The 17,585-nt window shown below is 37.6% G+C and overlaps 1 protein-coding gene across 1 annotated transcript in view; it reads right to left on the bottom strand.

Moving 5' to 3' along the window:
- Positions 1 to 17,585, bottom strand: part of RP1 (RP1 axonemal microtubule associated) — a 333,216-nt gene that overhangs the window by 114,149 nt on the left and 201,482 nt on the right. The window contains exons 21-22 of the mRNA XM_057303012.2: positions 2,110 to 2,242; positions 1,275 to 1,426 (exon numbers count right to left, since the gene is read on the bottom strand). Coding sequence (XP_057158995.2) covers positions 1,275 to 1,426; positions 2,110 to 2,242 — 285 coding nt within the window. The remainder of the gene's footprint in view (positions 1 to 1,274; positions 1,427 to 2,109; positions 2,243 to 17,585) is intronic.

The raw sequence follows: 17,585 nt of genomic DNA, 5'->3' as shown, positions 1-17,585 counted from the left end.
CTTTTACATCTCTGATTCTAAACTTAAAAGCAGATACCACTAAGCCCTCACTGTACTCTTCTTTATACACTGATTGCAACTCTATCTCCTACCCAATTTTAATTTCAATCCACAATACACCCTCCCTACTGTCTGGAAAATGCTAAACACAATGATGAACTGAGGAAGATCAATCATGAAGATGACTTGCAAAATCTCAGCTGGTAACGTCCCATGATACAGCACTGCTGCAAAATGATACATGCTGGCAGCCAACTAGCAGGCAGCCAGGGGACATGGAGCCTCTGCCATTTATCCTCAAGTAGTCAGGTGAAAGAGTCTGGGGCTGATGCAAAGCCAGCACGGTTCTGTAGGAGATCACTTCACTGATCACTTAGCATAATATTAATAATAATACCACGGTATCTAAAATTTTGTTTCTGCTTAAAATTAATAATTCATTCCTGATAGCAAAAGTTAGGCCTAATTTTGCTTTTGACTCACTCAAAGCAGAACTGGCTTTCCTATTCATTCTGATGAAAGCTTTTGTGTAATCAACAGTGACAAATGTATAGGTGAGCTTTAAGATATCCAATGTTTCAAAATATTTCACAAACTACAACAAACAGTCTGAGAAACAGCACTCTCTAACTGGTTTAAGGAGTCTTCTTTCTTAAAAATATGCCTTTAGATTACATAATCCCCAAACTTAATTTCAGGCCCTCAAATAGTACCTTCTCTCCATATACAACAAAATAACATTAACAATATCCTACTGCAACTTCTCAAAGACCTACTATATAGAAAGACTTATGTTTGTCTATAAGGACAAAAGGAAATAAGGAGGGGCTTAGGTGTGAAAATAACACAGTTGGCCCCATTCAAGATGTTTTATAGATTAAAGGTCATTGTGTTATTATATGAAATATAGTATAACGGCATTTCTATGGCCTTATCTTTTAAAATAATGCCTTGTATCTTTCAAGCCTGAGAGAGCACATTCATAAATATTTTCCTTGTCTTTTGAGTTCATTTTTTTCTTTTCCTCACATGATCACTAATTTTTAACATCTTTTCTTTGTTCTATTATATACTGTTGGTTTAGTATGTCCCATTTTTCTTGCAAGAACAACTTCCAAAACAAAGCACATTAGGAAGTCAGGTCAGGAAAACGTGTTAAAGATGTCTTAAAACTAAAATTTGAAGAATGTCAAACACCTTTTAAATTTTAAATCATATGTGGCCATCTTCAGAGAGATTGTTAAGAATCTGGGAAATTATTTGTATAGACTCACCTGTCCTCTTTGAAATTTTACTTGCATGTTAGATTTGTACAGCTGTCTGAGGCCAGAGTCTCCCCTCTCCCCAAAGAGACAGAGGAAAACCTCAGACTCCGTCTCCGCATGCTTCAGCTGCCCAGTGTAGACGTCAACCTGGTATCTCACTACTGGCAAAGCAACAGGGAGAGAAAACAAGAGGAAATACATTACCTTGAAATCCATACAAACAGAACCCAGATCCATAGGTTTTCAGGCTATAGTAAAAAAAGAAAAACATATATGAGAATTCCTGTAATCTGGATTTTCTGTGTCTATTGAGAGACTTTTGAGCTTTAATTATTTTAAATCATACATGGGCATTTTTGCAAAAGGCCAGAAGGTTTATTGCATTTTCAGAAAGAGAAATAAAAGATTTTTTAAAAGGTTGTTCTTCTATGTATGACATAAGAGGACATTCTATGCTTAGTATTTTAGTGGTAAAGGTGACTGTTATTGCACATTATGTTTAAAGTTTAAAATGACGTAAGGTTTGATGAGGAAATAAATCAAGCGAGGAGGTAAGCTGGCCCCAGGCAAAGCTAAGGTGAGTTGCAGCCATGGCATTTCTTGTCTCTCACAGCCTCAGCCTTTGTGACTGTAGCTGGGCCACAAGAACAATTCTGAGATTACATTTAATCTAAGATCCACCAGCAACTCATGCTGTGACATTAAAAACGTCACTTCTCAAGAGCAAAACAACTCTCTTAGAAGCAGGAAAAATATTCTGTAACTAAATAGCTTAGAAGCAAATTTAAGCAACTACCAAACAATTTGTCTATGGAATAGATGCTACTGAAGATTAATAACACACATGGAAAAATAGCTTGTCCTCCTTTTACTACAGGAAGCTCACAGACAACATCCCCATCTGCCTGAATCCGAGAGAGCCATACGTTTGCTGCAAAATCTAGGATCTTCTTGCTTTTCGTATGTTGCATGGTCACCTGGAATTAGAAGAAAAAATGACCAAATTGTGTCATCTCCAATTTCTCAAAGAACTTGGAATTCACAATGCATCCCAGGGATTTCAAAAGTGTACTGCATACTCTGATGATGGTGATAGTGGTGATGGTTGGTAGTAGTAGTAGTAGTAGTAGGTTGGTGCAAAAGTAATTGCCATTTTGCTATTACTTTTAATGACAAAACCACAATTACTTTTGCACCAACTTACTAGTAGCAGTGGCAGTAGTAGCAGTAGTAGAAGTGCCATCAGTTGTTTATTAGGCAATTTTTATTTGCCACGTATTATGCTAAGTGCTTTATTTTAACTATCTTTTAACCTTAATCAATCGGACTTGTAAAATTCTTTCAGTCTTATAGATAAGAAAATGGAGGCATGAAGATTTGAAATGGACTCTAGCAGATTCAAAGCTCTCAATTTCACCTGTGGTAGTGATTTAAAAAAGAAAACAATCTAAGAGAACTCGAAAGGAGATCTTGTGTTCATATTAGTCACCAAAGCAAGAATACATCAGAACTTGAAAAAAAAAGTGAATGCCTTTTAAGTGTATTTATAACATCTGTAGGCTCTAAATAAACCCCCAGTTGCCACAGACCAAATGCCTACACCTTCCAACACGCAGGCAGCTGCCCTTCCCCCCAACCCAGTGAATCCTCCACAGACCCCTCCTCAGCCCCTTTGGTGGCTGTTCCACACAAAGGCCCCTTCCCTTTATCTTCCCCTTCACATGCCAACAGACTAGCAGAGGACTTCCAGGAATAAGCCCACAATTGTTTGCCTTGCCTCCTATCACAATAGATAAAAATGTCCTCATCCTTTTAAGATTCCAGCTAATCTTCTAAATAAGTCCCTGTCCCTCCTCAATTTCCTCTGCTTCCTGGCCTTAGGAGCAGGTGCCACCATTTCTCAGATGGCTTATTCTTCGAGCTTGCTGCCATAACCCACTGTCTGCTGTTCTTGCTCTCTTCCAATCCTGCCTTTAGCCTGTTTCAAGAGAGACTATTTTAAAACAGAAATCTGATCATTTTGCACACTGCACACAACTTTTTTTTCAACAGTCCTTCCTACAGTATAAAATCCCAAATCCTCAATACAATGAGCAGTTCATGGTTGGGTCATAATCTTGCTAGATACTTCTCCCTCACGTGCTATGTTCTAGTTGTACTGATCTGTTCATGGTTCCTCAACCTGGCCACATTCCCTCTCATACCAGTTTTCACATACACTCATAGCTCTGCTTAGAACAATTTTCATCCTGACTCATTACCGTGATGAGTCTGCCCATCCTTCATAGCTTACACATAACCTCTTCTAAGGAGTTTTTTGTGAGCCCTCAGCTTGGTTCAGTAACCCTACTTTGTGATCCACGGCAGCCTCCCCATTGATGATTTAACAGCTAATATTTGACAGACTTGAGGGAAGGAACCATGTCCTACCCATCTCGATACTACCACAAGCTTTCACAAGGCTGTCCTTGGGTCGTTTGTTGAACGAATGATTAAATGAATAACTACGTGAAATGGGTATTTGTCAACACAGGTTACAGACTAACTCAGCACGCCTGACCATTAATGAGTGACGACTGTATCTTTACTTGCTCCAGGCAAGAGGTCTTGAAAAGAACACTGGACAGCTAGAAAAACTGTGACCAAAGTCTAGCTCTGGCATTTCCAACTGACCATGAGAAATCATGTAACCACTTTGAATACCACTTTTGTGGTCTTTAAAATAGAAATAATGACTATCTCATATGGTTACTGTGGATATTAAATGAGATTATATGTAATGTGTAAAACTTTATATAAACTATACAAATACTTCATATTAACATTAGTGAAATGTATATATGTATACATACATTAATATTAAAAAGGTTAGTATAATATATTCTACTGAACTTGGAAATGTTCTCTTTGGATTATATCATTCTTTATTTAGACAGAGGCCAGTGTCTGTGTGGAATTTGCACGTTCTCCCTAAGTCTGTATGGGTTTTCTCCAGGTCCTCCAGTTTCCTCCAACATCCAGAAGCTCTGCATGTTAGAGAAACTGGTGTGTCTACATGGTCCCAGTGTGAGAGTGTGGGGGGTATGCAAGTGTGTGGGTATGAGCGTGCCCTGCAATGGGATGATGGCATGGCGTCCTGGCCAGGTCAGTTCCCGCCTTGCACCCTGAGCTGCCAGGACAGGCTCTGCCCACCCACAACTCTGAACTGGAATAAGCAGGTTGAAAAATGAAAGAATGAATACAAATGATTGTCAAATAAAAATTTGTAACGTCTATAATAATCATAGAAATGTACAAAAATAAACAATTAGGGGATGAAAGCACTCACCGAGTTGCCATGTTTGTGATGGTTTTTGAACTGCATGGTGGAAGGAGGTGGTCCTGACAATTTCCCTTTGCAAACATTTATTCCTTGGTTTAACTCACCGTAACTACGACTGCTATCACTCACTGATTGACCAAACATAGGGTAAAACTTTCTTACTTCTTTTCATTAATTTTTATTACATTTATGTATAGCTCACATTTATTTCAATGGTTATTATTTGAAGTGTTTTGGACTTCAGAAGATTGGAGATGTTTTTGGGACCAGAAATATGCTCTAGAAATTTAACTCCTGTTTATTTCAGTTAGCCAATGGTAAATTAGTTTTGTTATACCAAGTATTGCTTGAAGTCACAGTTTCCAAGAACCTAAGACAATGTTAAGCGATTACAAGGTCATACTACCTAAAACTTCAACAGGTTCTTCCTCTACATTAACCTCTCCATGCAAATTGGCAAGAAGCCTCTGGTTTCTGAGGCCCCGCCATCCCTTCAACCTTAGAAGAGCCCACTGATAAGAGAGCCTCACCGATTTGACTTAAGTGCAACCCCACGAACACCACTGAAAAGCCTCCACAGTGAGGGCTCTAAGTGAGTTCCGTTTACCTTCGAAGTCATGATGGCTCGAAACAGAAAAACAAAGAATCTAGGTAATCTCCAGCAATGTTTCTTTTTATTTTCACAAAATATTTTTTCAACCGTTAAATTAGTAAGAAGGGCAAAATTCCAGGACGACCACAATGTTTAAGCCCCGTTACATGATAGCTAATGGCAGGACTCAGTAAAAGGCATGTGGCAAGTGAAACAAACATGGATTTGAATTAAAAGACCTTGGTTTATGTCTTTGCACTGCTATTTACCAGATGTATGGCCTTGACCATTAACCACTGAAATAAATGTGAGCTATGCATACATTAAGATAGATTAATGAAAACAAGTAAGAAAGTTTATTTTACCTCATTTTTTGGTGGATCAGTGAGCAACAGCAGTCTCGTAATGGTGAGTTAAGTCAAAGATTAAATGTTTGCAAAGTACAAATTGTCAGAAGCACTTCCTCCCACCACACAGTTCAAAAACAAAGCATCGCAAACATGGCAGCTCACCAAGCATTTTTATAAAAGTTCCACAAGAGGACCTCTCATCTTCAAGCCCTCATTTGCAAAACTGCCATCATATCTCACCAAGTTGATAAGTGCCTTATGTAATAAAATGAGATCAAAACACCTTTTGGAAAACAGTTTGTAAACTATAAATGATTAGCCATAGGATGTTATTTTCCAAAGCAGAACTTTCTCAAGAATGGGTGGCGATGTGTCCGGAGTTGGTTCCTTCCGGTGGGTTAGTGGTCTCACTGACTTCAAGAATGGAGCCGCGGACCTTCACAGTGAGTGTTACAGCTCTTGAAGATGGCACGGACCCAAAGAGTGAGCAGCAGCAAGATGTATTGTGAAGAGCTAAAGAACAAAGCACCCACAGAGTGGAAGGGTACCCGAGCAGGTTGCCACCGCTGGCTGGCGTGGCCAGCTTTTATTCCCTTATTTTTCCCCTCCCATGCTCCATTTCTGTCCTATCAGAATGCCCTTTTTCAATCCTCCCTGCAATTGGCTTTTAGACTCCTGCTGATTGGTGTGTTTTACAGACCACTGATTGGTGCGTTTTACTGATTGGTGAGTTGTACAGGGCACTGATTGGTGCATTTTACAATCCTCTTGTTAGCTACAGAGCACTGATTGGTGCGTTTTTATAGAGCACTAATTGGTGCATTTTACAATCCCCTTGCTAGCTACAGAGCACTGATTGGTGCGTTTTACAATCCTAGCTACAGAGTGCTGATTAGGGCGTTTTACAATCCTCTTGTAAGACGGAAAAGTTCTCCAAGTCCCCACTTGACCTAGGAAGTCCAGCTGGCTTCACCTCTCAGTGATACTTAGGAATATTGTAAAAGAGCTTGATTTCAGAACATCTAAATTTTCCAAGTTAACAGTAAGAGGGCGGTTTTTGTGCCTAGAAGTAAGATCACTTCTTTCCAGATCCACATGCTAGCTATGTAATATGGGAATTGCCTAGTTCTCAAAACCTCAATGTTCTCAATTAGGATTATGATAATATCTGCCTTTCTGTGGTATAAACATTAAAAGTGATCAGGTATACCCTGAGTGCTCAACACATGTTTATTGTTTTTAGTAATAATAGTATCAAAATTAATCTCAGAGATTGGAGATCAGAATTCTTAAAAATTATTTGGGATTGTGGTTCCTCACTCTTTAACATCCTCCTAGAGAATGCCCAAGGAAAACTTCAGCCAAACGTTCAGTTTTCTATTACCAGAATGAGAAATTCTATTCCAATTCCCTGACTCCTACTGTACTTGGGAGAGCTGACCACGACCATCTGGGAAGACAACTAACGGTCTCCTTTGGCTCTCCTACCCTTAGCCAATCTGAAGTAGCTTCTCCTGCTTCCTCTCTCCTGGGCCCCTCCATGAATTCTCTAGCCCATCAGTCAAGGAGTTCATAAACAAAAGGCAAAACCTCTAACTTCAAAAAAAAAAAAAAAAAGAAAAGAAACCTCCAAAGCTTGGGAATCCCAAAGCTGTCCTCTAAGCCAGGTCTCCCACTCATCCCATCTTCCCAAGAAAGCTCTCCAGCACTTCTAGTCTCCTGGGTCCCTAGATCACTGTGTAATCCTTGTCTGCTTTCCCTAAAATGGCTCCTATTCTGCTTCTTTGTACCTCAAGCAGGAAATTTTAAGAAAAAGGAGGCCATTCCTCTCTAAACTATAGGGACCGGCATTGTCCCAACTCCTCTTGAAGGCTTTATCTTTTCTTTCATGTCCTCCCTGAGCCCCTTCTCTAACTGTCCTTAGTGCCTGCCTTTAATGTCAACCTAGATATCAATGGAGCAAGGATCAGGTCCAGTGGGTCAGAAGGAGGGTCATCACTATGGCCAGAAGACTTGGGGTTGTGAGGGCAGAGTGAGCCAACTGCCCTCTGCCATAGCCTCACTCCACATCCTGATTAAATGCAATTAATAACCAACAACAATTGCCACCATCTATATTTGTATTCTACTTGTTTTTTTTTTTTTTTTTTTTTTTGAGATCGAGTCTTGCTCTGTCACCCAGGCTGGAGTGCAGTGGCGTGATCTCGACTCACTGCAAACTCCGCCTCCCAGGTTCACACCATTCTCCTGCCTCAGCCTCCCAAGTAGCTGGGACTACAGGTGCCCACCACCACGCCTGGCTAATTTTTTGTATTTTTTAGTAGAGACAGGGTTTCACCATGTTAGCCAGGATGGTCTCGATCCTTTTTTATAAAATACTTTTCACAAATTTTATTTAATCCTAAACAAAATAAATAAAATAATCTTATCTTTTCTTGGAGGAGAAATGATATAGAACCAGAGTCAACAAATACTTTCTGAGAGCTACCCATGTGGCCATTTGTCTACTGAACACTGGATGTAAGATAAACACTGGATAGAACACAAAGAATATATTAGGATGAGAAAGGTTTAGAAAAAAATCCTTTTAGAAATCCTACTCTGAAATATCATAAACCTTTGTTCTATAAAACAAAAAAAATACTTCTACTCTCATTACAGATTCCATATACACAAAGCTTTTTCTGAAAAAATAAAGGCAAATAGTCACCAACACATTTGTTGGACACAAAGTATTTATAGTACTCTATAAGATCTGATACTGGGGATGGTGGATGGGGCACTCATGTCAGTCATTAGTATTTTCTTTGTATAGCCAGAAATATGAAAATATAATAAGGTTTAAATGTGTTCATACGGAACATTTTAAGTGTTCTTGCAAATCAGACACAAAGTCAAAGCTTGGCTCTAAATGTCCTTATTTCTCATCCTGTGCCTTGTGATAATACCCTATTTGTTATCAAGGACTGTACAACGGGGACCAACTATGGTATTTACAACTGACTGAGGGACTATCAAATACATGAATTTATCTTTGGTTCAAATAAGCTGGCACAACTTTGAGAATGTTTCTATAAACTACTGGAGTCTTTTGAGATTAAACATTTGCCTGGAGATTTTGTGAAAAGAAGCTGGTGCTTCCTGCTGTTCACTGAACTAGAAAATCTTCAAAAACAAACTATTTTTCTTACCGCATTTCAGAACTTGCTATTTCCTTTATGTGGTTCTTTCTAGAACCCTGAAGTGAAGAAGTAACTGGAAATGAAAAGGAACTAGAAACATTTATGAGATACTTTAAAACTTCAAAAAAATAAGGCATTTCTTACCTAATTTGGCTAATCTCAGGATTGCCTGGGGCTCATATCAAGTAGGTTACCATATCATATTAACCAGCAGTAGGTTAAAATAATAACAAATTCACCAAAACCTATGACCCACTTCAATTCAAAGACTTAGAAGAATCAAAAAGCTTCAAGAGAATTCCTATTCTATTTGAGTCTATTTATCCAGAATATATAGCAAACATGTGCTGCAGAGGCAGCCCAGACATTGGAGAGAGCATTAGGCCATGGGCCAAGAGAAGGGGCATTGGCCTTATCTCGCCGCTAATTCTGTGTGAATGGGTCAAACCTCCAAGACTCTCCAGGCTATATATATGAAACAGGGTCTCCCTCTGTCACCCAGGCTGGAGTGCAGTGGTACAATCTCAGCTCACTGCAGCACACCCAGCTAATTTTTGCATTTCTGTAGAGACAGGGGTCTTCCCATGTTGCCCAGGCTGGTGTTGAACTCCTGGGCTCAGGAGATCCTCTGGCCTCGGGTTCCCAAAGTGCTGGGATTACAGGCATGAGCCAATGCACCCAGCCGTACTTCACATATTATAAATATTTGTTAAATAAACAAAATGTGTTTTATTTATTCATTCATTCCACAAATGTTTAACATCTACTACATGACAGGCAATACTCTAGGAGTTGGGATTATAACACTGAATAATACAAAGTTCCTGTTCTCAAGGCACTCACTTTCTAGTGGAAGTCGGACTATGAACAAATATAAAATATCAGATAAGGGATGTGTTATAAAGAAAATAAACCATGCTGATGTGATCAAGAGCAAATGTGGGCTCCCTTTAGATTGCATAGCAAAGGACCTCTAAAGCAGGAGAAGACCAGTGTGGCTTCCACAGCATGAGAAGGGGACGAGAAAGAGGTGGGCAGGGGACAGATTACATGAGGGGACATGATCTGACTGATGTTAATAAGAGATCACTCTGGCTTCTCTTTGAAATCTGGATACTGAGGCGGGAGAAAAAGAAGCTGGAAGCCTATCATAGGAGATCTTTACAGCAGACAGAAGAGAAAAAAATGCAACTTGGAGTGAAGTGATGGTAATAAGATGGAGGAAAAATAGACAAAATTGAGGTATGTTTCAGCAATAGAGTCAGCAGGAGATTCCTGAGGGATTGGATTTTGGAGGGAAGGGAAATAAAACAATCTAGGAAAATTCATAGGGTTCTGGCTTATATAACTAGGTAGACACTGACACCATCTTCTCAGACGAACAAGACTAAAGGAGAAGCAGGTTGGATGAGGGAATCAAAAAGGTCTGATTATGTTTCATTTATTTTTTTCACTTGATATTCACAACTTGTGAGATACCAAGTACCGTTGAGCCCTATTTTACAGTAAGAAAAACCTAGAGAAAAAGTGATTTTTTAACTTTTTAGAAATTAAACATCTTTCAAGTCTTTTGACTTCAACTCTAAAGTTTATTACCTCAATTTGAAAGAGCCAAAGTCAATTCCAGAGAATAAAAAAAGCAAACCTAAGATTTAAAAACAATTATTAGTTTTATTTAAAAGCATTTGCTAATATGTATGCTTATCTTTCTTTTTTTAATATTCAAAGTTAATTACTATCTGTCTATGTTCAGTTATAGCCATCTTGTTTTGGGTAGAAGCTACCCATTACCTGAAATCAGTATGATGACCTGGATTAATATTCTACAACAGTGTTTTGAACGCTAGACAGCACAGTTGGTTAGTGTGCATTAATATGGCTGAAATAGCAAGTCAGACCTTCACAAAGGCCTCTAAAGTATGATCAAGGAATAAAAGTTTAAGACTCTGAATGACATCACATGACCCACCACTAGATCAAAAGCCCCAAAGTACCAGAGTATCATGAAATGGGCAGGTGTTCCCTGCTCAAAATGCTATGTCAAAAACTAGGTTTTCACCCATTTTAATCTTGGACACTGGGAATGATTTCAACAAACACTTGTTTAGAAACAACGGCTTCCCCCCAAAAAAAGCATTCCATAAGTGCTTGAATTGTTTATCACAAGATGAACAATAGCTATTGGCTATAAATGGCTGATCATTAATGGGGAGAATGATCCTAATAATGACATATGTCCTAATAATGACAGACTTTCAGATTTTCCAAGTCCACAAAAGGCAGCCTTTGGTCATTGTGAAACCAATCATTTTCTTTTTTGGAAATAGTATTTTCTTTTGGCTTTCAGACTGAAGCATCGTCTAGTATTTTTCTATCAATACTAAAAAGACCCAAAGCCTTGACTTTTGCTTTAGCTCTGATGCAGAACTGCCAAATGTGAGTACTATGAAAGAGTCGATATGGCTGAGAAAAAGTGCACTGATATTAAGCTTCAAAGCCAAACTTTATGTTGGGGTAGATGAGAAATAGAAAAAGGGTTAATTTCCAAAACCATTTTTTCACTGAAACATGCATTCATTTTCCTTGAAAACAAACAAATAAACACAGTGCTTGGGAAAAAAAAAAAGGAAAAAGAAACAGCAGTGCCTTTATCACATAAAATATTCAGCATTTTGTTTTAATTTCCTAAATGAATAGGAACAATGTTAGGAATGCCTTCAGTAGAAACTAAAATTCATTTGCTGAGCTCCCCCTACTGATTTACAACAGCAAATATTAGTTGTTTCACAAGAGAACATTACCATAAAAACTCATTCTTGTTTCTTAGAAACTTAAAATTCCTGGATTACTTTTAAAAATTTCAACCAAGTCATTAAATACATATCCTAAAAATAGTTGACTGGAACAGACATATGGTGGTACTTACAATGTCTGAATTAACATGTTAGAATTCAGTAATGAGAATATAACATCTAGGTCAGGTTACCCAACCTTTCCTCTCAGAACCTGAGAAAAGGGAGAAATCAATTTAATTCTCTCCATAAATCTTTTGGAAGACAGATGTAGAGACAGCATGTGCCATTTTCACTGGGACAATTACAATGACAACTTTATGGATAACTAAGCACAATCTGGTTTATAGTCAGGTTAATGGTAGATTGTGTTCTTTGAAGACAAGAACTGCATCTTAGTCATGTTGGCATGCTCAAACGACCAACAGAACTCTTCCAACTCTTATTAAGTCTTCTAGTAATACTTGATAAAACACTTTGAATACGAGTACAATTGTTTTCTGAATATGAGTACAAATCTGTGCTATTGTTTATTTTAGTACCAAAGTCCAAGGAGAGACTTGATGTGCTCTCTCCCACCCTGACACACTGAAATCTATGTATTTAAAAATTGCCTTGGCCCTAACCTGTCCTAAAATATAAAGTTAATTTGACTAGCATGGTCCATGCAATATAAGAAAAGGGAAATACTGATTAAGAAGACTATATAAAAGACATAAAGATTACTGAATTTTGCCACAGAGCAAATGCATGTGGAGGAATAAAATTTTGTACTGTATAGCAATAAACTTCCAGTGTATTTGTGAAATACTGAGGGAAGAAATAATGACTAGAGTTTAATTATCAGACAGAAGATGGTAGTCACCTATACAGAATTTTTTTCTATGTGCTTGAATAGGGCTGCAAGAGATGGTAATAAAATATTTGTAGGTCTATGTATTTATCAAGTGACTCTACCTAAACAAGGTCAAATGGCTTGTGTCTGACAAATTCCAGTCTATGTAATCATCCTTCGAACACAAGGAAACTATTTCAGCTTTGCAAATAGACACTTTGCCTTTCATTGGGGAACAAATTATTTTACATATTTAGGATGAAATATTTCATAACCTTCCCTTCGGGGCTCTCTGACTCATGTCCCCACTGTGCACTCAGAGGCATCACCTAGGCTCCCTAGGGAGCTCCCTTGCCCTCTTCCCCTTTTGAGTATAGGCCTGCGCTGTGGCTTCTGGACAGATTACTGCTGGAGGGAACTTCCTCCACATGCAATCTTGTCACAACATCACCTAATATAATATGTGTGCTACTGCCTCTGCACCATGGTCATATCTTTTTCCTAAATCAAACCCCAAATGCCTCAAACCCCTACAGTAATGCACAATATTCCTTTCATAGAATGTTAATAGATTTTACCTGAAAAATATGACCCCATGGTGAATTTAGTTTTGGAAATGCTGTTAAACAGATTTCCTTACCACAGGGCATCCCAGAGCCTTTACTATATTTATTTGCATTGTGACTTTCCAAGAGAGGAATGAAAAACTCAGTGTTTCCAAAACTCATGTGGGAAACTCAGTGTTTTCCACACTGGAAACATTTATTGGGGAGCATCTTGGGAAAGCAGAAGCATGGCTGGCTTTTTACATCACAGGAAGCGGCCTCAGGGCTGAGGCGAATGGGCATTAGTAGGGAAAGTAACTTCTTTGAATGGCTCACGTAAATACTGGTGTCTAAAAACCATTCTCCACTAAATTAAACTAGGGCTCCTTGAGAAATAGGTAATTCCAGGGCTAGGGAAAAGAAAGTACTAGATAAGCCTGAAACATCTTTTCAAATCAGAAAGTAAAGAAGTCCTCGTAGAACGGACAGTGACATGTGAAAAAAATATAGGGGCTTACAGGAAAAAATGAAGGATGATTTCAGCATCAAAGTAAATTATGTTAATAAAGATTAACCCATCAAATAAAGTAAGAATCTGCAAGTACACGCTGGTATGAATAAATGAAATTTTGAAATGGAGAGAAGGAAAAAGTTCTACCTTGTAGTAGAATGCCAATTAATAAATAGAGAAATAACAATAGAATATAAAAATCACCATTTGGCCACCATCACAGTAATAACTGACTAAGGCAAAAATCATCAATGGATCCTAAAATTAGTGGGTAAAAATTTTATGGTGAATACGATATTTACATAGCCAAAGAATCAATGGACTTCATGTCAGTAAATATTTGTCAAACGATTAAGACATACATATAAACACACAAACATATATATATATTTTAACAGGGAATGGTAAAGTAGATGGGGTGCAACCTTAACAACTGGGAATCTGAGTGAAATTTGAGTTTTTTTCTTCCATTCTTGCAATTTTTAAAATAAATTTGAAATCACTTCACAATAAAAAGTAAAGTAAGGTGTAGGAAATGTCCCTTCTCTTACATTGCTTTGGTAATGACAGTTTCTAGCTGCTCAATTCAATCAATTAATTAGTGTTCTACCCACTTTACTCTTCACACAAGCCTTTACCACTGACCAGAGGAATGGATGATGCTTCCCTTGGTTCCCAGGACTGAGTGCTCCTTCCTTGGACAGCTTCTGCTGGGGATGTTTTTTCCTCCAGTTGAAGAATCACTATGTAGTGATGTTGCTATACCCCTCAACCACTTTTCTCACTCACAGGCCCCAGAGAAAGCATAAGCCATGCTATTGACTTCAGGCCCACTTAACTCATGGGTAAGTTTCTTCTAAAATTTTAGTTCTGACTCACCTTTCCCAGTAATTCACAGGCACAGAGCTTCTGATTTTACTACACTTTGCAGGTTCCATGGTTTTTGCATCTTCTTAAAAGGTCATTGCTTTTCTCATCTTAGAATTCTTTCAATGCTTCTAAATAGAAAACTTTAAAGTCACCAAATGGTTTCCTCAAATCCTCCATATCATCTAGCATAATGCAGGGCATGTATTAGGTGCTAAGTAGATATTTCTTGACTTACTGACTGGAACATATTTACCTGTTCCTGAACTATTAGAAAACATTTCATTATATAGGCATGTCCTAAGAAATACTACAATAAACACCTCAACAAAATTAACATTTTTCTCAATTACTTTTATTATACAACCAAAGATACAATAATAAAAATCACAGATAAAATTAAGAAACACTTAAAAAGAAAGAAATATTTTGCTAGACTCTATCAGTGGTATTCCAAATTTTAAACCTGAAGCATTTTGGAATAACTTATCTTGTACTGTAAAGGAACCAGTGACAGATATAGTATTTAAAGCCAGAAAGCAAAGATGTTCTATGATTCAAACCATTTCATCTGACTCCACTATAATCTAGTGCTTCCATACAGAAATCTCAAGGCTTTTAAGTGTTTAATTACCATCTATTTTTGAAAATAAACTTAAGGCCCAATGATAGTGCTTAAGATCTCAGTCTCTGGAGTCCAACATACAATAAGACCATTTACTGCAGGCAAATTACTTAACTTGATCGAGCCTCAGTTTTCTCATATGTAAAATAGGATATTAATGGTACCTAAATCAAAGAGCTGCTATTAGGCAGAAATACAGTGGTATTTGTAAGGTAGGTGGCATATGTTAAGCACTCAACAAATACTCATTATTATTATTATTGTTATTACTGCCATGATTAAATAAAAATAAAAAATAAAAAAACCAGGATCTCAAAGTGCATACATAGCATGATTCAATTTCACTAAAAGGGCAAAGCACATATAAACATATATATATATATATATATATATATACACACACACACGTATTTATATGTACATATTTAAGGTATTTATTTATACATATGTTTTTATATATATTCATGTGTTGTTTAACAATGGGGATACTTTCCAAGAAATGCATTGTTAGGCAATTTCATTATTGTGTAAACATTATAGAGTGCACTTACACAAACCTAGATGGAATAGCCTACTACATACCTAGGCTATATGGTATAGCTTATTGATCACAGGCTACACACCTGTGTAGCATGTTACTGTACTACAGGAAATTGTAACACAATGGTAAGTATTTACGAATCTAAACATATTAAACAGATAAAAGGTAAACTAAAAATAGAGCATGAAAGATTAAAAATGGTACACTTGTATAGGGCATTTGCCATGAATGGAGTTTGCAGGATGGAAGTTGCTCTGGGTGAGTCAGTGAGTAAGTGGTGAGTGAATGTGAAGGCCTAGGACATTACTGTACACTACTGTAGGCTTCATTAACAATGTATACTTAGGCTACACTAAATTCATAAAAAATATTTTTCTTTTTTCCATAATAAATTAAACATTTAATTTTTTAAAAACTTTTTGACTCTTTTGTAATAACACTTAGCTTACAACACAAACACAATGTACAGTCATACAAAAATATTTTCTTTCTTTATATCCTTATTCCATAAGCTTTTTTTTTTTTTGAGACACAGTCTCACTCTTGTCCCCCAGACTGGAGTGCAATGGTGCAATCTCAGCTCACTGCAACCTCTGCCTCTGGGGTTCAAGCGATTCTCCTGCCTCAGCCTCCCGACTAGCTGGGACTACAGGCGCCTGCCACCATGCCTGGCTAATTTTAGTAGAGATGGGGTTTCACCATGTTAGCCAGGCTGGTCTCCAACTCCTGACCTCAGGTGATCCATTCCACTTCGGCCTCCCAAAGTGCTGAGATGACAGGCATGATCCACCGCACCCGGCCCATAAGCTTTTTTCTACTTATTTTATTATTATTTTTTTTAAGACAGAGTCTCGCTTTGTTAACCAGGCTGGAATGCAGTGGTGTGATCTTGGCTCACTGTAACCTCCACCTCCCAGGTTCAAGCAATTCTCCTGCCTCAGCCTCCTGAGTAGCTGGGATTACAGGTGCATATCACCACGCCCAGCTAATTCTTGTATTTTTAGTAGAGATGAGATTTCACCATGTTGGTCAGGCTGGTCTTGAACTCCTGACCTCATGATCCACCCGCCTTGGCCTCCCAAAGTGCTAGGATTATAGGTGTGAGCCACTGCGCCTGGCTCTCTACTTAAATTTTTGTTTTTTTTTTTTTTTTTACTTTTTAAGCTTTCTTGTTAAAAATAAAGACATGAACATACACATTCGCCTAGGCCTGCACAATGTCAGGTTCACCCATATCACTGCCTTACACCTCCACATCTTGACCCATTGGAAGATATTCAGGGGAACAACATGCATGAAGCTGTCATCTCCTATGATAACAATGCCTTCTTCTGGAACACTTCTTGAAAGGCTGCCTGAGGCTGTTTTACAGTTAACTTTTTGTTAATAAGTAGAATGAGTTAATATAAGTATAATAAGTTAATAAGTAGAATGAGTACACTCTAAGTGATTAAAAGTATATGGCATTATATGTATATATATAAAATATATTTTTATATATATTAAATTACATATATATAAAACACACATCCCAGTAACAGTTGGTTACATTAGCAAGTATTACGTACTGTACATAATTGAATATGCTATTCTTCTACACAACTGGCAGCACAGTAGGTTTGTTTACACCTGCATCACCACAAATACATGAGTAATTCATTACAATAGGACATTACAACAGCTGTGACATCACTAGGCAGTAAGAATTTTTCAGCTCCATTATAATCTTATGGGACCACCATTGTATATGCAGTCCATTGCTAATCAAAACATCACTATGTGGCACATGGCTATATTTTACATTGATATTTACACATATATATGTGCTATGTGTGTGTGTATGTATCTATATCTATACCGAGAGAGAGAAAGCACATGAGCCTGCAAGGAACCATGAAAGAGATTCATAGAAAAAAGATATGAAAAAAAAAATGCACCACCGAGTGGTCATCTAATGATCAATGAATAACAATTCATTTTTGTTCTTACACTTCACCGTATTCTTCAGATTTCTATGAACAGATTATCTTTGCAAATATAACCATAAATATGCTATTAAAAAAAACCTTTCGCAAGAATGAACCATATTTGTTTAGAGTGTTATGTCCACAAAAATTTTGTTCACATTATTTACAGTACGGATGGTCCTCAACTTACC

This window comes from Pan paniscus, chromosome 7, assembly GCF_029289425.2.
Source record: "Pan paniscus chromosome 7, NHGRI_mPanPan1-v2.0_pri, whole genome shotgun sequence".
NCBI lineage: Eukaryota > Metazoa > Chordata > Mammalia > Primates > Hominidae > Pan > Pan paniscus.
Note: the sequence above shows the minus strand (reverse complement) of the source record. Positions and strands in the feature narration are given on the sequence as shown.